Below are 24,117 nucleotides of genomic sequence, written 5' to 3' on the forward strand. Positions count from 1 at the left end.
TCTGTGGTGATTCAAGTGGCCAGGCGTGGTGGCTCACGTCCGCAATCTCAGCACTTTGGGAGGCTGAGGCAGGAGGATTGCATGAGCCCAAGAGTTCGAGACCAGCCTGGGCAGCACAGCGAGACCCTATCTCTACAAAAAATACAAAGTGGTGGGGTGTGCCTGTGGTCCCAGCTACTCTGGAGGGAGTTGCTTGAATCATCCTTGAGGCAGGCAGATTGCTTGAGCCCAGGAGATGGAGTTTGTAGTGAGCCTAGATCGCCTGACTGCACATCAGCTTGGGTGACAGAGTGAGTCTCCATCTCCAAAAATTAAAAAAAATGAAAACTAGGTGGGTGTGATGGCGCCTGCCTGTAATCCCAGCTACTTGGGAGGCTGAGGCAGGAGAATCGCTTGAACCTGGGAGGCAGAGGTTGCAGTGAGCTGAGATCGCGCCACTGTGCTCCAGCCTGGCGATAGAGTGAGACTTTGTCTCAAAAAAAAAAAAAAATTAATATTTCAAATTTAGTTCCTCAGGCACACTGGCCATAGTTCAAATGCTCAGTAGCTACATATGGCCAGTGACTGCCATACTGGACAGCAGAGCCATAGGACATTGCCATCAAAACAGAGATTTCTGTTTCAAAATGCTGTTCTAGAATTTACTCTCGAGTTCTACCTGGTCAGGTCTTTTAAATTCCATAGTAGGCCAGGCATGGTGGTGCACGCCTCTAATCCTAGCACTTTGGGAGGCCCAGTCCAGTTGGGAGAATCCTTTGAGGTCAGAAGTTTGAGACTGGCCTGGGCAACAGAGTAAGACCCCATTTCTACAAACATAAAAATAAAAATAAAAATTAGCCTGGTTTGGTGGCACATGTCTGTAGTGCCAGCTAGTAGGGAGGCTGGGGCGGGAGGACTGCTTGAGCCTGGGAGGTTGAGGCTGCAGTCAGCCATGACTGCATCACTGCACTCCAGCCTGGGTGACAGAGAGCCTGCCGCTGCATACATACATACATACATACATATACATACATACACACACATACATACATACACACGCATACATACACACATACATACATACACACACATATACATACACATACATACATACACATACACATACATACATACATACACACATACACACATACACACACACACATACATACACATACACACATACACACACATATACATACATACACATACATACATACACACATACATACATACACACATACATACACACATACACACATACATACACACATACACACATACATACATACACACATACATACACACATACATACACACATACATACATACACACACATACATACATACACACATACATACATACATACATACACACATACATACATACATATATACATAGTAGTGGCACCTGTGTCTCCAGTCATCACTCCAGAACAGCACTTTACACAGAGTTTCTCCTTTTTGGTTGTTTTTTCGTTTTTGAGACAGAGTCTCGCTCTGCTGCCCCGGCTGGAGTGCAGTGGTACAGTCTCTGTTCACTGCAACCTCCGCCTCCCGGGTTCAAGTGACTCTCCCACCTCAGCCTCCCGAGTAGCTGGGACTACAGGCGCCCACTGCCATACTTGGCTAATTTTTTGTGTTTTAGTAGAGATCGAGTTTCACCATGTTGACCAGGCTGGTCTCGATCTCCTAAGCTCAGGCAATCTGCCCGCCTCGGCCTCCCAAAGTGCTAGAATTACAGGCATGAGCCACGGCGCCTGGCCTCTCTTTTTTTTTTTTCTGCCACCATGCTCGGCTAATTTTTGTATTTTTTTGTAGAGACGGGGTTTCACCATGTTGGCCAGGCTGGTCTCAAACTCCTGACCTCAGGTGATCCACCCACCTCGACCTCCCAAAGTGCTGGGAATATAGGCCTGAGCCACTGTGCCTGGCCTTATTCTGTGACTTAGAATGTCTGACCTCCTAGAAAAGCAGTCCAGTAGGCCTCAGCCTTAACCCAGCTCCTATTCAAGATGGAGTCACTCTGGTTCACACGCCTCTGACATTTCCCTCCTCCCTTTCATAAGAGAACCCTTCATCCTAAGGGCTGTGAAGGGAGGAAGATCCATCTTCTGTAACTTCTTCAGGCTGAATGGGTGACAATATTCCTGCCTGTTAGGAACTATCGAATTCAGGCTAGAGAGGAGCTCCATCAGAAAGCATTGCTACTGCATATTTTGTTACCTGCAGTAATCACAGTTCTCAGGCATGAATTAAGACCAAGGCTATCTTGTAAAATAAATTTTGTGGTGGGACAATTTATACAGCTCCTATGAGGTAGGAGGCAGGACTCAACTCTGGAGGTGGGGCTTGAATACTGGACCAAATTGAGGACTAGCTAAAACAGGGAGGAGGCAGAAGCAGCCTTTTTTTTGAGACAGAATCTTGCTGTTGCCCAGGCTGGAGTAGAGTGGGGTTCAGTCTTGACTCATTGAAACCTCCGCCTCCGGGGTTCAAGTGATTCTCCTGCCGCAGCCTCCTAAGAAGCTACGGGCGACTACAGATGCCTGCCACCAAGCCCAGCTAACTTGTATTTTTTTTTTTTTTTTGAAACGCAGTCTTGCTCTGTCGCCAGGCTGGAGTGCAGTGGCGCAATATTGGCTCACTGCAACTTCCGCCTCCCAGGTTCAAGTGATTCTCTTGCCTCAGCCTTCCGAGTAACTGGGATTACAGGTACCCACAACTACACCCAGCTAATTTTTTTTGTGTGTGTGTTTATTTTTAGTAGAGACAGGGTTTCACCGTGTTGGCCATGATAGTCTTGATCTCTTGACCTCGTGATCCGCCCACCTCGACCTCCCAAAGTGCTGGGATTACAGGCGTGAACCACCGTGCCCAATCAACTTCTGTATTTTTTAGTAGAGATGGGGTTTCACCATCGTGGCCACGCTGGTCTGGAACTCCTGACCTTGGGTGATCTGCCTGCCTTGGCCTCCCAAAGTGCTGGGATTACAGGCATGGGCCAGCACACCCTGCCCGAAGCAGATTTCTATGACACACCTACGATTGTGCCCTGTCATTGCTATGGCAACACCCAGGAGTTACTACCCCTTTCTATGGCAATGGCCTCACCACCCAGAAGTTATTACCCCTTCCCTAGATATTTCTGCATGAACTTTCCCTTAATCTACATGTAATTAAAAATAGGTATAGGCTGGGCAAGGTGGCTCAGGCCTGTAATCCCAGGATTTTGGGAGGTTGAGGCGGGTGGATCACCTGAGGTCAGGAGTTTGAGACCAGCCTGGCCAACATGGTGAAACCCCGTCTCCATTGAAAATACAAAAATTAGCTGGGCGTGGTGGTGCCTGCTTGTAATCCCAGCTGCTTGGGAGGCTGAAGCAGGAGAATTGCTTGAACCTGGGAGGCAGAGGTTGCAATGAGCCAAGATTGCATCATTACAGCCTGGGCGACGGAGCAAGACTTTGTTTCAAAAAAAAAAAAAAGTGGCCGGGCACGGTGGCTCACGCCTGTAATTCTAGCACTTTGGGAGGCCAAGGAGGGAGGATCACCTGAGGTCGGGGGTTTGAGACTAGCCTGACCAACATGTAGAAACCCCATCTTTACTAAAAATACAAAATTAGCTGGGCATGGTGGTGGGTGCCTGTAATCCCAGCTACTTGGGAGGCTGAGGCCAGAGAATTGCTTGAACCTGGGAGGCAGCGGTTGCAGTGAGCCGAGATCGAGCCTCTGCACTCCAGCCTGGGTGAAAGCCAGACTGTGTCTGAAAAAAAAAAAAAAGGTATAAATATAACTGTAGAATTATCCTGAGCAGCGACGCTCAGCACACAGCCTGTGGGTATCCCTGCATGAGCAGTCACAGAGCTATCACACTGCTCCTTCAACAAAGCTGTTTCCACCAGGTGTGGTGGCTCATGCCTGTAATCCCAGAACTCTGGGAGGCCCAGGCAGGTGGATCACATGAAGTCAGGAGTTGCAGACCAGCCTGGCCAACATGGTGAATCCCTATTTCTACTAAAAATACAAAAGTTGTGTGTTCAGTGTAGTGTCAAAATGAAAAGAAAAAAAATAAGAAAACAAGAAAAATACAAAAATTGGCTGGGCGTGATGGTTCATGTCTGTAATCCCTTTGAGAGGCCAAGGCAAGTGGATCACCTGAGGTGAGGAATTCGGGACCAGCCTCACCAAAATGGTGAAACCCCCATCTCTACTAGAAATACAAAAATTAGTCAGGTGTGGTGGCCCACACCTGTAATCATAGCCCTGAGGCAGGAGAATCGCTTGAACCTAGGAGGTGGAGGTTGCAGTGAGCTGAGATCGAACCACTGCACTCCAGCCGGGGTGACACAGATGAGACTCTGTCTCAAAAAAAAAAAAAAAATTAGCCAGATATGGTGGTATTCACCTATAGTCCCGGCTACTTGGGAGGCTGAGGCAGGAGAATTGCTAGGACCCTCCAGGCGGAGGCTGCAGTGAGTGGAGGTCATGCCACTGCACTCCAGCCTGGGTAAAACAGCGAGACTCCCTTTCAAAAAAAAAAAGAAAGAAAGAAAATAAGAAAGCTGTTTTCCTCTACCTTGCCTGTGCTTGCCCTTGATTTATTTCCTGGGCAAAGTCAAGAACCCTCGTGGGCTAAACCCCACTTTGGGCCTGGAAAGTTTGCAAAATCCTCCTGTAAGTCTCCTGGGGCCAGGTGCCACTTAGGAGCAATCTTTGATAACTTTTACCAAACATCTTTTGTGGTTTTTGAAATGTTTTCATTTTGTAGATCATTAGCCTTACTTTTTTGAAGAAGGATACATTTCATAGGAGTTTTCAAATGTATTTCTGGGCAATTTCACATAAAATCCCTTTGGTTGTTAAAAGCCGTCTGTTTTGTTTGTTGTAACTTCCTTTTTTTGTTCTAAATTTGGTTTATTTTTGCTATTTGTCTTTTTTTTAAACATGGAGATAGTGGTTTCCTTAAGTTTTCAAAGAACCAAGTTATTAATTTTTCTAAGAACTAAGCTAAAGCTTGCTATTTCAACCCTATTGCTGATAGATTGTGGCTTTCTTCTTGATTCACATTTGTTGTTCATTTCCTCCAAGTTTTTTTAAAATTATAGTTATTAGTTTTAATTTTTTCTTTTTGAGACAGTGTTTCTCTCTTGTTGCCCAGGCTGGAGTGCAATGGCACAATCTTGGCTCACGGCAACCTCCACCTCCCGGGTTCAAGTGATTCTCCTGCTTCAGCCTCCAGAGTAGCTGGGATTACAGGTGCCTGCCATCATGCCCGGCTAATTTTTGTATTTTTAGTAGAGAGGGGGTTTCATCATGTTGGTCTGGCTGGTCTCAAACTCCTGACCTCAGGTGATCCACCTGCCTCGGCCTCCCAAGGTGCTGGGATTACAGGCATGAGCCACCATACCTGGCCTTGTTTGGAAATTTTAAGCAGAATGCTTAGTCCATTCTTCTTTTGATAATAATGTATGAATTAACCTTTCTGTCTCTAAGTTGTCTTCCAAAGGCTTGATAATAATATCTGACTTTCCACTTGACACCCTCACTTGATGTCCAATACATAACCCAAACAATATGCTCAACACAGAACTTCGGATTTTCTCTCTCAGCCTCTCTCCCACATCTTCCTGATGGCAGTAGATGCTGACTTCCTATTACCAAATGTTCAGGCCAAAAACTTGAGAGTCCTGTTTTTTAGACTTTTTTTTTTCTTTTTTTGAGACAGTCTGGCTCTGTCACCCAGGCTGGAGAGCACTGGTATCATCATGGCTCATTTCAGCCCCACCAGGGCCAAAAAAGTTTTTTTATTGTAGTAAAATATAAGTAACATATTTACCATCTTAGGCCGGGCGCAGTGGCTCATGCCTGTAATCCCAGCACTTTGGGAGGCCAAGGTGGGTGGATAACAAGGTCAAGAGTTCAAGACCAGTCTGGCTAAAATGGTGAAACCCCATCTCTACTAAAAATCCACACACACACACACACACACACACACGCACAAAATTAAGTGGGTGTGGTGGCATGCACCTGTAATCCCAGATACTGGGGAGGCTGAGGCACAGAATTGCTTGAACCTGGGAGGTGGAGGTTGAAGTGAGCTAAGATTGCGCCACGCACCACTGCACTCCAGCCTGGGTTACCTGGGTAACCTAGAGGGAGACTCCATCTAAAAAAAAAACAAAACAAAACCATCTTAACCATTTAACCGTTTATGTGTACAGTTCAGTGGCATTAAGTACAGAACATGCACCTTTTTGTGGAACCCCCCCAATCCATCTCTGGAACTTTTACATCTTCCCAAACTGAAACTCTGTACCCATTAAACTCTAACTCCTCCTTGCTCCACCAGCCACTGGCAAACACCATTCTATTCCTAGGCTGTTTTCAGACTCAGTTTCTTCTTCTTTTTTTTTTTTTGAGATGGGCTCTTGCTCTTTCACCCACGCTGAAGTGCAGTGATTTCATCTTGGCCCACTGCAGCCTCTGCCTCCTGGGTTCAAGTGATTCTCCTGCCTCAGCCTCCTGGTAGCTGGGATTTCAGAAACCCACCACCACGCCCGGCTAATTTTTGTATTTTTAGTAGAAACAGCGTTTCATCGCGTTGCCCAGGCTGGTCTCGAATTCCTGACCTCAGGTGATCCACCTGCCTCTGCCTCCCAAAGTGTTGGGATTACAGGTATGAGCCACCGTTCCCGGCTGTTTCTTCTTTCACTTAATAAAAGAGAGGGTGCATTGCTGGCTAATGAGATTGTTTCTCTATGTCGGGACCCTCCTGCATACGTGCCATTGAGTTTGTTGCAGAGAAAAGTAACAGAAAATAGGGTTGTAGAAAGAAAAGAGGTAGAGGCTGAGTGATGCCTCACATTTGTAATCCCAGTGCTTTGGGACGCCAAGGTGACCAAACTCCACTTGACTACTTGAGGTCAGGAGTTTGAGAACAGCCTGGCCAAAATGGTGAAACCTCATCTTTACTAAAAATACAAAAATCGGTGGGGCGCGGTGGTTCACGCCTGTAATCCCAGCTACTCCAGAGGCTGAGGCAGGAGAACTGCTTGAACCCGGGAGGCGAAGGTTGCAGTGAGCAGAGATCGCACCACTGCACACCAGCCTGGCAACAGAGCAAGACTCCGTCTCAGAAAAAAAAAAAAAAAAAAAAAAAAAAAACGCCGGGCGTGGTGGCTCACGCCTGTAATCCAAGCACTTTGGAGGCCAAGGCGGGCGGATCACCTGAGGTCGGGAGTTCAAGACCAGCCTGACCAACATGGTGAAACCCTGTCTTAAAAGAAAAGAAAAGAAAAAACTCCACAAAAATCAGCCAGGCGCTGCAAATGTAATCCCAGCTACTTGGGAGACTGAGGCAGGAGAATGGCTTGAACTTGGGAGGCAGAGGTTGCAGGGACCTGAGATCACGCCACTGCACTCTAGCCTGGGAGACAGAGACTCCATCTCAGAAAAAAAAGTGCCTAGGCCAGCTCTCTCTTTGGGTTAACTCTCCAGCATCCCAGAGCTGGGGTGCACGTGGTTATGCTTGATAACGAGAGGGCGGGGCCGGGGAGGAGGTGCTTGCAAGTCTCTACTGCAACGCCTCCAATGGCCTCTAGAGGGTGCAATCACCAGAGGCTCCGCCCCAAGCGAGGCGGGGCGGAAGTGTGCTATGCGCAGGCGCAGGGTGGGTCTTGGGCAGCCCTGAGCTTCCGATTGGCTGGGGGGCGAGGTTAAACTGAGAGGGCGGTGTGCGTAGGCGCAAGACTCGGGCACTTGGGACCGGAAGTTAAGGCGTTCGTGGCTTGTAGTAAGTGAGCGGGGCGGGTACGCTGGGTGGTGGCGGCGACAGTTGCCGGAGATGGGCCGTTCTGGGGTAGTTTGAGGATGGGCCCAGGGGCGAGGGAAATCTCGAAATGAGAAGGAATGTGAGAGGAAGTCGAAGGGTCGGCAGACGCGGACGGAGATGGCACCTGAGCGTCCCTGGGAGAACCTGGGTGACAGAGAGGCCAGAGGCGGAAAGAAATGGAGGCACGAAAACATGCCTCGAGAAACTGAGGGGCTGAAAGACGAGGGTGTTGGAAGAGGAGGGAAGCTGAAAACTAGAGAGCGTGGGCGAGGGGGCCGATGAGTTCCAGCTGGAGGCTAAGAGACCACGAAGCCGAGAGGCGTGGTCGCCCGTGAAGTTGGGGAGTGGCGGGAAAAGTAGGAAGCTGATCGTGGACGCTAGAAACAAAAAGTGGGATTTAGATGGAGAAACGAGACGCTGAATCGTGGGGGAGACCGAGGGATATGGATGGATGGAGACAGTGAAGTAGGGAGAATCCCACAAAAACTGGAGATAATGGAGGATGATGCTGAGAAGTGGAAAAGTGGGGGAGTGGAGCCCGAACCCCTAGATTTGAGTTCCTCATCTGCTACTTGGCCACTCAGCCTCTCTATGGCTCAGTAAGATAGGCACTGATCGTAGTGCCTTACAGTTGTGAGGAAAGTGTGTGTGTGTACATAGGTGTGACTAGAATAGATCTGTGTGTGTACGTGAGTAAGCAGTAAGTCAGTGCTAGCTATTATTAAAGCTTCCGATATCGAGAGACAAAGTATTAGATGGAGAAATGGAGAGAGAAGGTGATGGAGAATTAACACTGGAAAGACAAGGGAGTAAAAAAAGATTCAAACAGAAAATGCGAAGGAGGGCGCCGTGGCTCACCCTATCATCACAGCACGTTGGGAGGCTGCGGTGGGAGGCTTGCTTGAGCTTGGGAGGTTGAGGGTGCACTACGCTGTGGTTGCGCTGAACTGCACTCCTGGCTGGGTTAGGGAGTGAGGCACTGTCTGAAAAAAAAACTTTTTGTTTTGGCCGGGTGCGGTGGCTCATGCCTGTAATCCCAGCACTTTGGAAGGCCGAGGTGGGCGGATCACAAGGTCAGGAGATGGAGACCATCCTGGCCAACATGGTGAAAACCTGTCTCTGCTAAAAAAACGAAAATTAGCTGGGCATGGTGGCGCGTGCCTCTAATCCCAGCTACTCAGGAGGCTGAGGCAGGAGAATTGCTTGAACCCAGGAGGCGGAGGTTGCAGTGAGCCGAGATTGTGCCACTGCACTCCAGTCTGGTGGCTGGCGACGGAGTGAGACTCTGTCTCAAAAAAAAAAAAAAAAATTTTTTTTTTTCTTTGTTTTGAGACGGAATTTTGCTCTTGTTGTCCAGGCTGGAGTGCAGTGGCACGATCTCTGCTCACGGCAGCCTCTGCCTCCCGCGAACAAGCGAGTCTCCTGCCTCAGCCTCCCGAGTAGCTGGGATTACAGGCATGTGCCACCATGCCTAGCTAATTTTGTATTTTTTGTAGAGACGGGGTGACACCATGTTGGTCAGATTGGTGTCAAAACTCCTGAACTTATGATCCACCTACCTTGTCCTCCTAAGGTGCTGATATTACAGGTGAGCTACAGCGGCCGGCCAATGCTCTCGTTTTCTAAGAATCACTGGCCCAGAGTCACAGTAACACTCCAAGACCTCAACTTGCTTCCCTCCTAGAACAGGAAATGCAGAGAAGGTGGAAGCATTGTTAACACCATTACGATAGGGAATTGTGGCCTTTTGAGTCTAATTTTGTTTCCAGATTTTGCCCCACTTCCTCTTGCTGTTTTCTGCACATTAGTCCTGTTTTATCGTAGGGAAAAACTAGTTGCTGTTGAACTGTTTAGCTTTTCTCTAGCAAGCTTGATGGTTAAAAGTTGTAAGGTTTTGAGATAGATATTATCTCTGTTTTATACATGATGAAAACTGCCTTGAGTTAGTTCAGGTTAATTTGCCCAGGGATGTGGGGAAGGTGGCTCATGCCAATAATCCCAGCATTTTGGGAGGCCAAGGTGGGTGAATTATTTGAGGTCAGGAGTTCGAGACCAGCCTGGCCAACATAGTAAAACCCTGTCTCTATTAAATACAAAAAATTAGCTGCGTGTGGTGGTGCGTGCCTGTAATCCCAGCTACTTGGGAGGCTGAGGCAGGAGAATCACTTGAGCCTGGGAGGTGGAGGTTGCAGTGAGCTGAAACACGCCACTGCACTCCAGTCTGGGCAACAGACTGAGACTCTGTATAAAAAAAAATTGCCCAGGGGCCACATATTTAATACATGATGAAGCTGAGATTCAAACCCAAATCTGCCTGACCCTAATGCCTTCAGCAACAAGGGCTCTGAACCCTTTTATGGTTATAAACCCCTTTAAGAATCTCAGTGACTAACTTCCCTCCAGAAGATTGCACATGTGAGGGTGTGTGTGCCCTTTATTAGGATATTTCCAGCTGAGAGTCGAAAACCCAACTTAAGCCTGGGCATGGTGGCTCACACCTATAATCTCAGCACTTTGGGAGGCTGAGGTGGGCGGATCACTTGAGGTCAGGAGTCCGAGAGCAGCCTCACCAACATGGTGAAATGCTATCTACTAAAAGTAAAATAATTAGCCAGGTATGGTGGTGCATGCCTGTAAACCCAGCTACCTGGGAGGCTGACGCATGAGAATCACTTGAACCCAGGAGGTGGAGGTTGCAGTGAGCTGAGATCAGGCTACAGGCTGGGCAACAAAGCGAGACTTTGTATCAAAACAAAAGCAAAAAACTCCAACTTTAAGCCAAAAGGCATTTTCTTGTGTAGCTGAGAAGTGGGGGTTTTGAAGGGAACTAAGCTTCAAGCACTAAATGATATTGCCAAACTTCTCTTCCTTTCCCTTTCACCTCTCCCTGCGTTTGCACAGTGACCATCCTTGTGCCTGTATCTAGTTGTTTCTCTAGGATGGAGTTTTAGGAAAGACTGTCATGTTCCAGAGCTACCACAAACAGCTCCAGGCTTATACCAAATGGGCCTGATTACAACAGATAAAATGAGAATTTTTCTCTCTTAGCAACCGAGTGTAAATTCCACAAAAGGGCCCTGATTGGCCCTTCTTGGATCATGTGTCCACTTCTCAAACCAATCATTGGTTAGAAGGGAAGTAGTGCACCACGATTGGCCAGGTCTTTGTCACTTGCCTACCCAATAGCGGTTCTTTGATTTAAAGGCCCTCAGAACCACGTAGAATCGAGGAAGGGCTGTTCTCCAAAGGAAGGTGGACACTTCTCAGAAAAAAAGTAAAGGGTTGTGCCAAGCAGACAAAAAATAACACAATAACAATGTTAACAAAAATAACACTTGCAAAAATTTTGCCTTTTATCTCAGTGTTCTGAATCTCATTGGACCCCGGGTGAAGAACACTTGCCTTATTCTTTTCCTTATATCATGCCTCTCTCCTGTTACTGCCTTTTTTGTTTTGTTTTGTTTTTTTGGTTTGTTTGTTTTTAAAGATGGGGTTTCTCCATGATGGCCAGGCTGGTCTTGAACTCCTGACCTCAGGTGATCCACCACCTCGGCCTCCCAAAGTGTTAGGATTATAGGCGTGAGCCACCATGCCCGGCCTCGTTACTGCCTTTCAAGACAAGATTCTGCTGTTGGTTGGCATGTGACCTACATCTCTCCTTTAGGTCTTGGGTATCCTTCCCTGATACCCAAGCATGGGTAGGCACCTCCTTTGGTCTCCCACAGCTCCCCAGGGTTCTCTTATCACAGTCCCCATCACTGGATTGTCACAGTCTGGTGGTGTGTGTGTCACATGAGAGCATGTGATCATGGCCATTTGTGAATGGTGATCATTACCTCCTTTTCCTAGTAAGTGGTTGAAAAACAGGCTGTTAGAAATGTGTCTAAAAATGAGCTGGGCACGGTGGCTCACACCTGTAATCCCAACACTTTGGGAGGCTGGTGGGGAAATTGCTTGAGCCCAGAAGTTTGATATCAGCCTGGGCAACATAGACTTGGGCAACATCACTCTACAAACAGTGAACAATTAGCTGGGTGTGGTAGTGTGTGCCTGTAGTCCCAGCTACTTTAGAGGCTGAGGTGGGAGGATTGCTTGAGTCCAGGAGGTCGAGGCTGCAGTGAGCCGTGATCGTGCCACTACATTCCAGCCTGGGAAACAGAGTGAGACACTGTCTCAAAAAAAAAAAAGGCAGTGTTCCAAAAAGCTAATGAATGTCTTCTGTTCTCTCTCCCAAGAAACCAGGGCCTGAAAACCCAGCGTGAACTTGTGTCCATCCAAGAGATCACTACCGGTGTCATGAGGTGCCCTGTGTGTCACCAGCTCAAGCAGGCCCTGGGCCACTTTTTCATCTGTGCTGGTCCCGTGCCGTGACCAGGAGGAAAAATTAGCTCTTTGAAGAGAAAGTGGTTCGATGTTGCAGCACTGGCCTCTTAAACTGCTGCAGGAATGGAACGGATGAGAATACTTGTTCTGGGTGATCAGAACTGAGACCCCCGTTGTGATTACTAACATGCCTCCTCCTAGAACAAGGGAGGGCAGGGATTGCAGAGACCACCCCCGGGCTCCCCGTGAGAAAGAGGCCCTGGAGAAGTGGGACTGGAGTTGTCCAGAGACACGTCGCCTCTTGGAAGATGCCTTCTTCCGTGAGGAGGATTATATCCGTCAGGGTTCTGAGGAATGTCAGAAGTTTTGGACCTTCTTTGAACGCCTGCAGAGATTCCAGAATCTCAAAACCTCCAGGAAGGAGGAGAAAGACTCCGGGCATCCCAAGCACAGCATCCCAGCCCTGGCCGACCTACCTCGCACTTACGACCCACGTTACCGCATCAACCTCTCTGTTCTGGGCCCTGACACGCGGGGCTCTCGGGAGCTGGGCAGGCACTTGCCCGCCGAGAGAGTGTCTGAGTTCCGCCGAGCCCTGTTGCACTACCTGGACTTTGGCCAGAAGCAGGCCTTTGGGCGTCTGGCTAAGCTGCAGCGTGAGCGGGCGGCCCTCCCCATTGCCCAGTACGGGAACCGCGTCCTGCAGACACTGAAGGAACACCAGGTGGTGGTGGTGGCTGGTGACACCGGCTGTGGCAAGTCCACTCAGGTGCCCCAGTACCTGCTGGCTGCTGGCTTCAGTCACGTGGCATGCACCCAGCCCCGGCGGATCGCCTGCATCTCACTGGCCAAGCGTGTCGGCTTTGAGAGCCTCAGTCAGTATGGTTCACAGGTGAGTGGGACATACCAGCTTTCTGATTGTTCCAGGGTCGCCCTGGGGGAAGAGGTTGCGTGGCAGTATCAGTAAAAATGAAATGTTTACCGTTGGACCCAGCGATGATGCTTCTAGAACTTTATCCACAGATTGGCCTGTCTGTGGTCTGTATGACAAAGGAGCTGGCACTCCCAGCGTAGCTCTTTAACAGCAAAACAGTGGGAAATGTCCTAAAGACTCAACAGTCTTTTTTTTTTCCTTTTTGTGATGGAGTCTGTCCCCAGGCTGGAGTGCAGTGGTGCAACCTTGGCTCACCTCCACCACCTGGGTTCCAGCAATTCTTCTGCCTCAGCCTCCTGAGTAGCTGAGATTACAGGCGCCTGCCACCATGCCCAGCTAATTTTTGTATTTTTAGTAGAGACAAGGTTTCACTATGTTGGTCAGGCTGGTCTCAAACTCCTGTCCTCAGGTGATCCACCCACCTTGGCCTCCCCAAGTGCTGGGATTACAGATGTGAGCCACTGTGCCCGGCTGTGAGGGTAATTCTTGGCAGTCACCATGATGCAAATGCCATTTTGGAAGGCTAATAATAATCCTTCTGTCTCATGGTGGTCATGAATATGAAGTGGGTTGAGATACATAAAGCACTTAAGAGGCTGGGCGAGGTGGCTCATGCCTACAATCCCAGCACTTTAGGAGGCTGAGACAGGTGGATTACAAGGTCAAGAGTTCAAGACCAGCCTGGCCAAAATGTTGAAACCCCATCTCCACTAAAAATAAAAAAATTAGCTGGGCGTGATGGTGCACACCTGTAATCCCAACTACTTGGGAGGCTGAAGCAGGAGAACTGCTTGAACCAGGTGGAGGGGAGGGGCGGAGGTCGCAGTGAGCCAAGATCGTACCACTCCACTCCAGCCTGGGTGACAGAGCGAGATTCTGTCTCAAAAAATAACTAACTAACTAAATAAATAAAGCACTTGGAGTGGCATGTAATGTCCTGGCACATAGTAGGGACTCAAAGAAAGGTGATTACTATTATAGTTGATATTCTCTATACACAGGGCATGGTGCTAGCCGCTTTATGTACATTGTCATATGGAATTCTCACAGCATCTAGGAGGAAAACAAATTAAGGGATGGCGTTGCCTGCCCAAGGTGATGGCACTAAGTGGCAGAGGTGGGATTCAAACCCAAGCTGTTAGGCTCCAGAGTCTGATAGGTAGGCATGGCATTTGCTTAGATTTTGAATTTGGGCAGGGCCGGGGGCTGGTACCCCGGTTCAGGGTCCTCTCCTGACCACACCATTCTCTCTCCCACCCCAGGTCGGCTACCAGATCCGCTTTGAGAGCACGCGTTCTGCGGCCACCAAGATTGTGTTCCTGACGGTGGGGCTGCTCCTGCGACAAATCCAGCGGGAGCCCAGCCTGCCCCAGTACGAGGTCCTGATTGTGGATGAAGTCCACGAGCGGCACCTCCACAATGACTTCCTCCTGGGCGTCCTCCGGCGCCTGCTGCCCAAGCGGCCTGACCTCAAGGTCATCCTCATGTCGGCCACCATCAACATCTCGCTCTTCTCCAGCTATTTTGGCAATGCCCCGGTGGTACAGGTGCCCGGGAGGCTGTTCCCCATCACGGTGAGCACCTCCCCCTTCTCCCACACGCCCAGACCTCCCACCGGGTCTCTGTCCAAACTTGGACACACCTCTTCTCCGCCGCTGTGTCTCCCATCTGTTTATTTAAAGATAGTCTCTTTTTTTTTTTTTTTAAAGCTACCAGTTTTGAGGCTGGGTGCAGTGGCTCACACCTGTAATCCCAGGACTTTGGGAGGCCAAGGTGGGTGGATCACAAGGTCAGGAGTTCAAGACCAGCCTGGCCAACATGGTGAAACCCTGTCTCTACTAAAAATACAAAAATTAGCTGGGTGTGGTTGTGTACACCTGTAGTCCCAGCTATTTGGAAGGCTGAGGCAGGAGAATCACTTGAACCCAGGAGGCAGAGGTTGCAGTGAGCTGAGATTAGGCCATTGCACTCCATCCTGGTGACAGAGTGAGACTCCATCTCAAAAAAAAAAAGCCACTATTTTCCAAGCATTCATAATGAGCTGGTTAGAGTGCTAAGTGCTTGTTAGAGTAAAAGCTGCTACAAGAAGACCCAAAAATGTAAAGACTCAATAAGAGAGTTTATTTCTCTTATATAATGCAGCTTGGTCCAGGCTGGTGGGCAGTGCTGTTCCGTGTGGTCATTCAGGGATCCAGGCTCCTCCTCTTTTATTACTCTGCCATCTCATTGGGTAGGATTTCTCAGTCAGCAAGATTGACATTTCAGTCTGGATAATTCCTCATTGTGGGGGCTGTCCTGGTGTATCACAGGGTATTTTGCAGCATCGCTGGTAGTAGTCTTCTCCTCCAATTGTGACTATTAAACATGTCTCCAGATTGAGAAACGCAGTCCTCGTGAGTTGTCCTTGTCTTGACAGTCGAGACTTGCAGGAAGAACTTGATTGTCCCTTGTGATTTCTGGTTCCAAATGCCTATCAATTTGCCTCCAAAGCAGCCATTAAAAAAAAAGAAAGAAAGAAAGAATGGGCTGGGCACGGTGGCTCACACATATAATCCTAGCCCTTTGGGAGGCTGAGGCAGGTGGATCACAAGGTCAGGAGATCGAGACCATCCTGGCCAACATGGTGAAACCCTATCTCTACTAAAAATACAAAAAAACAAAAGCTAGGCATGGTGGTGCATGCCTGTAGTCCCAGCTACTCAGGAGGCTGAGGCAGGAGATTGCTTGAACCCAGGAGGTGGAGATTGCAGTGAGTCGAGATCACACCACTGCACTCCAGCCTGGACGACAGTGTGAGACTTTATCTCCAAAAAAAAAAAAAGGGGCTGTGCAAGGTGGCTCACGCCTGTAATCTCAGCATTTTGGGAGGCTGAGGCAGGAAGATCACATGGTCAGGAGTTAGAGACTAGTCTGGCCAACATGGTGAAACCCCGTCTCTCCTAAAAATACAAAAATTAGCTGAGTGTGGTGGCGCGTGTCTGTAGTCCCAGCTACTAGGGAGGCTGAGGCAGGAGAATCGCTTGAACCCGGGAGACGGAGGTTGCAGCGAGCCGAGATTGCAGCACTGCATGCCAGCCTGACAACAGAGTGAGACTCCATCTCAAAAAAAAAAAGAATTAGCCAGGTGCAGTGGCTCATGCCTGTAATCCCGGCACTTTAGGAGGCTGAGGCAGGTGGATCACCTGAGGTTAGGAGTTTGAGACCAGCCTGGCCAACATGGTGAAACTGCGTCTCTACTAAAAATGCAAAAATTAGCTCGAGTGGTGGCGTGCCTCTGTAATCCCAGCTACTCAGAGGCTAAGGTGAGAGAATTGCTTGAACCTGGGAGGCAGAGGCTGCAGTGAGCTGAGATCGTACCCCTGCCCTCCAGCCTGGGTGATAGAGTGAGACCCTGTCTTAAAGAAAAAAAAAAAGGGAAAGAATGAGGATCCTTCTGTTTTCTAGGTTGTTTTTTTTTTTCCAGTTTTTTTGGCTACAAGTTTATTCAGTGCAAAATAATCCTCTCCAGTTTTACTGAGGTGGCTGACCACGTCCAGGACCAACTCTGCCTCTAAACTGGAATTGGGTTGCTGACCCAGCCCCAGTCTCGGCTTTCTTGTCGGCACGGGGGGCCCAGCACTCCGTCTGCAGGTCTCTCTGTCGGCTTTCCCTCTTGTAAGTCTTGCAGGTCACTCACCCCCCTCCAGAACTTTAGGCTGAGGCCTGCCAGTTTTTGGACGGCTGTGGCGTAGGGTGGCAGGCACAGTCTCCAGGGGCAGATGAAGGTCATCACTGGTAAGGTACCAGTAGAACTGTCTTCAAGCCAACTGTGCCTTCACGTGGCCTCGGGACTTGAGAGACTGCATGGCCTTCATGACATGAAGGTGCGGCACGTTCTTATCTGCCAGCTGTGGGTGCTTAGGCACGTGGACGTCCGTCTTGGCCACCATGACTCTCTCCTTAAAAAGGAGCTCATAAATGGCAATCTGGTTCTTTCTAGGCGTCAACATCCTGGTGGCTGTAGGGTCCAGGGCCAGTTTTTTTTTTTTTTTTTAGAGAACTGGATCTTGCTGTATTGCCCAGGCAGGTCTCGAACTCCTGGGCTCAAGCTATTCTTCTGCCTCTGCCTCCCTAAGAGCTGGGATTACAGGTGTGAGCCACAGCATGCAGTAGTTTTTTTTTTTTTAAGAGACGAGGTCTTGCTGTGTTTTCTCTCTGGTCAAGCGATCCTGTCACTGTGGACTCCCAGAGAGCTAAGATGACAGGTGTGAGCCAGCCATGCCTGGAAATCAGTCAGTCAGCCTGGCTCAGGCTCAGGGTCTTCTCATGATCAGCCAACCAACTCGATTTCTAGGGTTCTAATCCTGGTTCTGTCACCTGGAATTTTTTTCTCGTTGAAGTTACTCCAAACACAAGAGCATGCGTGCATTGTAAGTACACAGCTCAGTGAGTTTTCACCAGGTAAATATACCTATGTAGCTAGCACGCAGATTTAGAGAAGTCAAACATTACCAGCACCCACAAGCCTTACAGTTGTCTTGTTACTTTGTCTTTGTACGACATCCTTTAAAAATTCCCTAGCTGGAGTGTGCTGTTTGCCACCTGACTGTTTCTCAATTAGGGGTGGTTTTGCCCCCCAGGGAACATGTGGCAATATCTGGAGACATTTTTAATAGTCACAACCAGCGCGAAGACTACTAGCATCTGGTGGGTAGGGGCCAGGGATGCTGCTACATATTCTACAGTGCACAGGACAGCCCCACAACAAGGAATTAACCAGAGTGAAATGTTGGTCTTGCTGACTTTGAGAAATCCTGCCCAGTGACATGGTAGAGTAATGAGAAAGGAGGAGCCTGGATCCCTGAATGACCACATGGAACAGCGTTGCCCACCAGCCCTGACCAGCCGTCCTGTATCTTCTCTGTCAGCCTCCAGTCTCCCCTGTCAGCCCGTAGCCTCCCCCGCCCATTGCTCTGAGCTGGAGGGACAGGGTGTGCTTCTACTTGGGGCTGTCTCCTCTCAGGTTGTGTACCAGCCGCAGGAGGCGGAGCCAACCACATCCAAGTCGGAGAAGCTGGACCCGCGGCCTTTCCTGAGGGTGCTGGAGTCCATTGACCACAAGTACCCGCCTGAGGAGCGGGGTGACCTCCTTGTCTTCCTCAGCGGCATGGCGGAGATCAGCACTGTACTGGAAGCTGCCCAGACCTATGCCAGCCACACCCAGCGCTGGGTGGTGCTGCCGCTGCACAGTGCCCTGTCTGTGGCCGCCCAGGACAAGGTATCGCAGGAAGCCTGAGTGGGAGGGCGGGGGTCTGCATGAATTGGGGCAGCTGCACACAGCACTCGCATCACTCCACAAATGCAGGTCTGGGGGAGGCTGCACTTGGGCATAGTCACAGACACCCAGTGGCAGAGCCAGGCTGCAAACCCAGGTAGTTTGGCCTGGGAGCCCATGCTGTAAACCAGAGGTCAGCAAACTTTCCGTAAAGGGTCAGAGTAGAGTTGGTCAGCCCTGTGGGCATGGGCTCTGTCTGTCACAGCTGCTCCGCCCCACTGTTGCAGCATGGAAACAGCCAGAAACTGAGCAGTGAGGCTGTGTCTTGTTCTGTTGTCCAGGCTGGAGTGCAGTGGCATGATCAGAGCTCTCTGCAGCCTTGACTTGGGCTCAAACGATCCTCTCTCCTTAGTCCTCCAAGTAGCAACTGTAAGTGTACGTCACTACACTCTGTTAATTTTTTTTTTTTTGAGACGAAGTCTCAGTCTGCCACCCAGATTTGAGTGTGGTGGCATGATCACGGCGCACTGCAACCTCTACCTCCTGGGTTCAAGTGATTCTACTGCCTCAGCTTCCCAAGTAGCTGGGACTGCAGGCACCCACCCCCACGTCTGGCTAATCCTTTATATGTTCAGTAGAGACGGGGTTTCGCCATGTTGCACAGGCTGGTCTCAAACTCCTGACTTCAAGCGATCTCACCTCGGCCTCCTAAAGTGCTGGGATTACAGGTGTGAGCCACTGCACTTGGCTTTCGTTAATTTTTTTTTTAAATTTTAGTAGCAAACAGTTCTCACTATGTTGCCGAGGCTAGTTTCAAACTCCTGAGCTCAAGTGATCTTCCCACTCGGCCCCTTAGCCTGGGGAGTGCCGGTTTGTGCTTCAGCAGATCCCTCTGGCTGCCAGGTGAGTCTAGAGGCCAGAGATATGAGGGGAAGCGGAGCAGGATCGGAGTGGGCGAGGACAGGCCTGGACTAGGGCGGGGGCTGGGCCATGGGAGGAGGGAAGGACTTCAAGAAATGTTCAAGGTGGCCTGGTGTGGTGGCTCATGCCTGTAATCCCAGCTACTTGAGGTGCTGATGCAGGAGGATCACAAGAACTCTGGAGGTCAAGGCTACAGTGAGCTGTGATCACACCACTGCACTCCAACCTAGGTGACAGACTGAGACCCTGTCTCAAAAAAAAAAAAGTTCAAGATATTCAGGTAAAGGGCCGGGAATGGTGGCTCACACCTATAATCCCAGCACTTTGGGAGGCCAAAGGAGGGTGGATCACCTGAGGTCAGGAGTTCAAGACCAGCCTGGCCAATATGGTGAAACCCTGTCTCTATTAAAAATACAAAAATTAGCTGGGCATGGTGACAGGCACCTGTAATCCCAGCTGCTTTGGAGGCTGAGGAGAAGAATTGCTTGAACCTGGGAGCTGGAGGTTGCAGTGAGCCAAGATCGTGCCACTATAGTCCAGCCTAGGTGACAGAGCAAGACTGTCTGAGGCTGGGGGAGGGCCCAGGATGGCCCATTGTGATGGGGTGGATGGTGAGCCGTATCCAAGAGGGAGTTCTCTGGAGGAGGAAAGGGTTCCAGGGAAGCTGCCGACATGTGGATGGGCGGGAAACTGGACACACAGGTCAGTCAGAGCTGAGTTAGTCCTGGACACTGCCTCCTCCCTTTTCCCCAGGTGTTTGATGTGGCACCCCCTGGAGTCCGAAAATGCATCCTCTCCACCAACATTGCTGAGACCTCAGTCACCATTGACGGGATCCGCTTTGTAGTAGATTCTGGTAAGGACCAGCACAAGCCCCTACCCACCACCCCCAGGACTTAGAGAGGAACGTGGGGTCCGGAGGTGTGTGAATGTGGCTTGAAGTAGGATGTCCAGTTGACTTCCCCATACCCAAAATGCTTGGGACCAGAAGCATCTGGAATTTTGGATTTTTTGGAATTTGGAGTATTTGTATCTATCTTTTTATCTGAGCATGTCAAATCCAAAAACCTAAAATCCTCCAGTGAGCATTTCATTGGAAGGTCACGTTAGCGCTGAAAAGATTTCAGGTTTTGGAGCATTTCAGGTTTGGATTTCAGGAATTGGGGTGCTGGAAGATGGCGTGTGGGGCCAGGCAGCAGTGGCAGCATCTTCTTTTTCACACCTCCCAAGCCTGCTTCTGCCTGGGGCCTTTGCATGTACTGTCCTCTGCTGGGAGCCGTCTTTCTCCAGATGTCCACACAGCTGGGGCCCTCACCTCATTTCAGGGCCCGCATAAATGTCTCCCATCAGAGAGGCCCACCCTGTCCACACTCTTAAGAGATACCCCCTCCTCCTCCTCCATCCACTGTTGCTTCTCATATGAGGCGGACTGATATTCTATTTTTTTTGAGACAGAGTCTGGTTCTGTCAGCCAGGCTGGAGTGTAGTGGTGCCATCTCAGCCCCCTGCAACCTCCACCTCCCGGGTTCATGTGATTCTCCTGCCTCAGCCTCCCGTGTAGCTTGGATTACAGATGTGCACCACCACGCCTGGCTAGTTTTTGTATTTTTAGTAGAGATGGGGTTTTGTTATTTTGGCCAGCTGGCCTTGAACTCCTGACCTTAAGTGATCCCCCTGCCTCAGCCTCCCAAAGTGCTGGGATCACAGCTGTGAGCCCCCGTGCCCAGCCTGGCATTCTGTTTTGTAGGTGCTGCTCTGTTTGCTCACTTTCTGTCTTCCTGACTGGAAGGTTCACTGGGAAGTGAGCATAGGATAGTGTTTGGAGATGCTGGAGCCTGCCTGGCCAGGCTCAGCGACCGCTCTGTGGCTGGGCTCGTGTGACTCACACTTCCTGCATCGGTTTGCTCATCTGTAAAATGGCAGTGACAGGCCCTCCCTCAGGTTATGAGGGTTAAATCACTCAACACACTTAGGTGTCTTAGACAGTGCCTGGCACAGAGCCATCACTCAGTGTTAGCAGCTACCTGGTCGTGTCAACTCTGGGATGCCATTGATAGTAAAACGGTTCATAGTTTCATGTGCTATTAAGACATTTTAGGCCAGCTGCAGTGGCTCATGCCTGTAACCCAGCTCTTTGGGAGGCCAAGGTGGGTGGATCACTTGAGGTCAAGGGTTCGAGACCAGCCTGGGCAACATGGCGAAACTCCATCTCTATTAAAAATATAAAAATTAGCCAAGCGTGGTGGTGCATTCTTGTAGTCTCAGCTGCTCAGAAGGCTGAAGTGGGAGAATCACCTAAGCCCAGGAAGTTGAGACTGCAGTGAGCTGTGATTGTGCCACTGTACTCAAGCCTGGGCAACAGAGTGAGCCCCTGTTTCAAAAAAAATTAAAAAAATAGGTCGGGCACGGTGGCTCATGCCTGCAATCCCAGTACTTTGGAATCACTGAAGTCAGGAGTTAAAGACTAGCCTGGCCAACACAGTGAAACCTCATCTCTACTAAAAATACAAAACTGAGCTGGGCATGGTTCCTGTAATCTCAATCCCAGCTACTCGGGAGGCTGTGGCTGGAGAATCGCTTGAACCTGGGATGTGGAGTGAGCTGAGATCATGCCGTTGCCACTCCAACCTGGGCAACAAGAGTGAAAACTCCATCTCAAAAAAAAAGAAAATGTAGCTGGGTGTGGTGGCTCATGCCTGTAATCCCAGCACTTTGGCAGGCCAAGGTGGGCGGATCACAAGGTCAAGAGATCGAGACCATCCTGGCCAACGTGGTGAAACCCCATCTCTACTAAAATACAAAAATTAGCTGGGCATGGTGGTGCACGCCTGTAGTTCCAGCTACTCAGAAGGCTGAGGCAGGAGAATTGCTTGAACTTGGAAGTTGCATTGAGCCAAGATCGCGCCACTGTACTCCAGCCTGGCGCCTGGTGACAGAGCAAGACTCTGTCTCGGAAAAAAAAAAAAAAGAAAAAGAAAATGTGAAAAAAGGTTGGTGTGACACTGGAGGAAATAAGGTGCTCTGTTTAGTCCTGTGAGACTAGGGCCTTTGTTCAGCTCATTGCTGTTCCCTAGTGCCTAGTGCAGCACCTGGTGACTAGTAGGTGCTTAATAAGTGTTTACTGGATAAGTGAACCTCTGAAGAAGCAAAGACTTGGGAAAATAAATGAAAAGACAAGACGTGTGAGTGAGAGGCCAGGTGCTGTGGCCAGTAATCCCAGCTCTTTGGGAGACCGGGGCAGGCAGATTGCTTGAGCTCAGGAGTTTGAGATCAGTTTGTGAAGCCCCGTCTCTACAGAAAATTAGCCAGGTGTGGTGGCATGCACCTTTACTCCCAGCTACTCGGGAGGCTAAGCTGGGAGGATCGCTTGAACCTGGGAGGTTGAGGCTGCAGTAAGATGTGATTGAGTCTGGGAGACAGTGAGACCCTGTCTCAAAAAAAAAGGTGTGAGTAAGGAAACGAAAGAATAAATGGACGGAATGTCACAGTTGGGCCCAGAATAACCGCTGGTTAGCATTAACAGAAGACAAAGGAGGGAGTGAGGGTGTCAGCGCGCAGCTGGAGCATGGCTGGCCGCATGCAGACTCCTGTCCCTCATTGCTCTCACCCAGGGAAGGTGAAGGAGATGAGCTACGACCCGCAGGCCCATCTGCAGCGGCTGCAGGAGTTCTGGATCAGCCAGGCCAGCGCAGAGCAGCGGAAAGGCCGGGCGGGCCGCACGGGCCCCGGAGTCTGCTTCCGCCTCTATGCCGAATCGGACTATGATGCCTTCGCCCCCTATCCTGTCCCGGAAATTCGGAGGGTGGCCCTGGACTCACTGGTGCTGCAGGTGAGGCACAGGCAGAAAGGGGACTATATCCTGACCGTTGGCACAGGGAGGAACCCAGGAGGCCTGTTTTATTTTATGTTGAGATAGGATCTCACTTTGTCACCCAGGCTGGAGTGCAGTGCTGTGATCACAGTTCAGTGCAGCCTCCATCTTACAGGCTCACATGACCCTCCCACCTCCACCTCCCAAGTAGCTGGGACCACAGGTTCACACCACCACACCTGGCTGTTTTTTATTTTTAGTAGAGATTAGGTTTTGCTATATTGCCCAGGCTGGTTTCAAACTCCTGAGCCCAAGCGATCTTCCCATCTTGGCCTTCCAAAGTACTGGGATTATAGGCATGAGCCACAGTGCCGGGGCAGCCAAGAGGCATTTACATAGGACCAATTCTAGGTTTCAGGACCAGAAAGGATAGGGCTAGTCAAGCCACTGAGGGGAACTCATCCCTTCCAAATCCAAACCCATGTTGAAGGGAGAATTGTTCTTAAATCCACAATGTCAGCTGGGTGAGGTGGCTCACACCTGTGGTCCCAGCATTTTTAGGAGGCCAAGGCAGGCGAATCATTTGAGGTCATGAGTTTGAGAACAGCTTGACAAATATGGTGAAACCAGTTTCTACTAAAAATACACAAAAAATTAGCCAGGTGTGGTGGCGGGCACCTGTGATCCCAGCTACTTGGAAGGCTGAGGCAGGAGAATCGCTTGAACCCGGGAGGTGGAGGTTACAGTGAACCAAGATCATGCCATTGCCCTCCAGCCTGGGCGACAGAGCAAGACTCTGTCCCAAGATAAAAATAAAAAATAAAAATAAAACCTTTATATTAGAAGCTCTAATTTAAAGAGGCAGAGGGCAGGGCATGGTTTTTTTTTTTTTGTTATAGAAATGGGGTGTCACCATGTTGGCCAGGCTGGTCTCGAACTCCTGACCTCAGGTCATCTTGGCCTCCCAAAGTGCTGGGATTACAGGCCAGAGCCACCGTGCCCAGCCAAGGGCATGGGTTTTTTAAGTCCTCTATTGCCCCGGCACTCCAGCCTGGGCAATAGAA

At 49.8% G+C, this 24,117-nt stretch overlaps 1 protein-coding gene across 2 annotated transcripts in view; it reads left to right on the forward strand.

The window, feature by feature from the left end:
- Positions 1-7,722: 7,722 nt before the first annotated feature.
- DHX34 (DExH-box helicase 34) overlaps positions 7,723-24,117 on the forward strand; it is a 34,204-nt gene continuing 17,809 nt past the window's right edge. Inside the window, exons 1-7 of one of the 2 annotated variants that reach the window (XM_078360235.1) lie at positions 7,723-7,771; positions 9,307-9,398; positions 12,046-13,025; positions 14,330-14,641; positions 18,070-18,324; positions 19,996-20,098; positions 22,854-23,071. In XM_078360235.1, the coding sequence (XP_078216361.1) occupies positions 12,321-13,025; positions 14,330-14,641; positions 18,070-18,324; positions 19,996-20,098; positions 22,854-23,071 (1,593 nt within the window). In that variant the 5' untranslated portion in view covers positions 7,723-7,771; positions 9,307-9,398; positions 12,046-12,320. The remainder of the gene's footprint in view (positions 7,772-9,306; positions 9,399-12,045; positions 13,026-14,329; positions 14,642-18,069; positions 18,325-19,995; positions 20,099-22,853; positions 23,072-24,117) is intronic. The other variant, XM_002762204.7, reaches the window with a different exon arrangement.

The sequence above is a fragment of the Callithrix jacchus genome, chromosome 22 (genome assembly GCF_049354715.1).
Source record: "Callithrix jacchus isolate 240 chromosome 22, calJac240_pri, whole genome shotgun sequence".
Classification (NCBI taxonomy): Eukaryota; Metazoa; Chordata; class Mammalia; order Primates; family Cebidae; genus Callithrix; species Callithrix jacchus.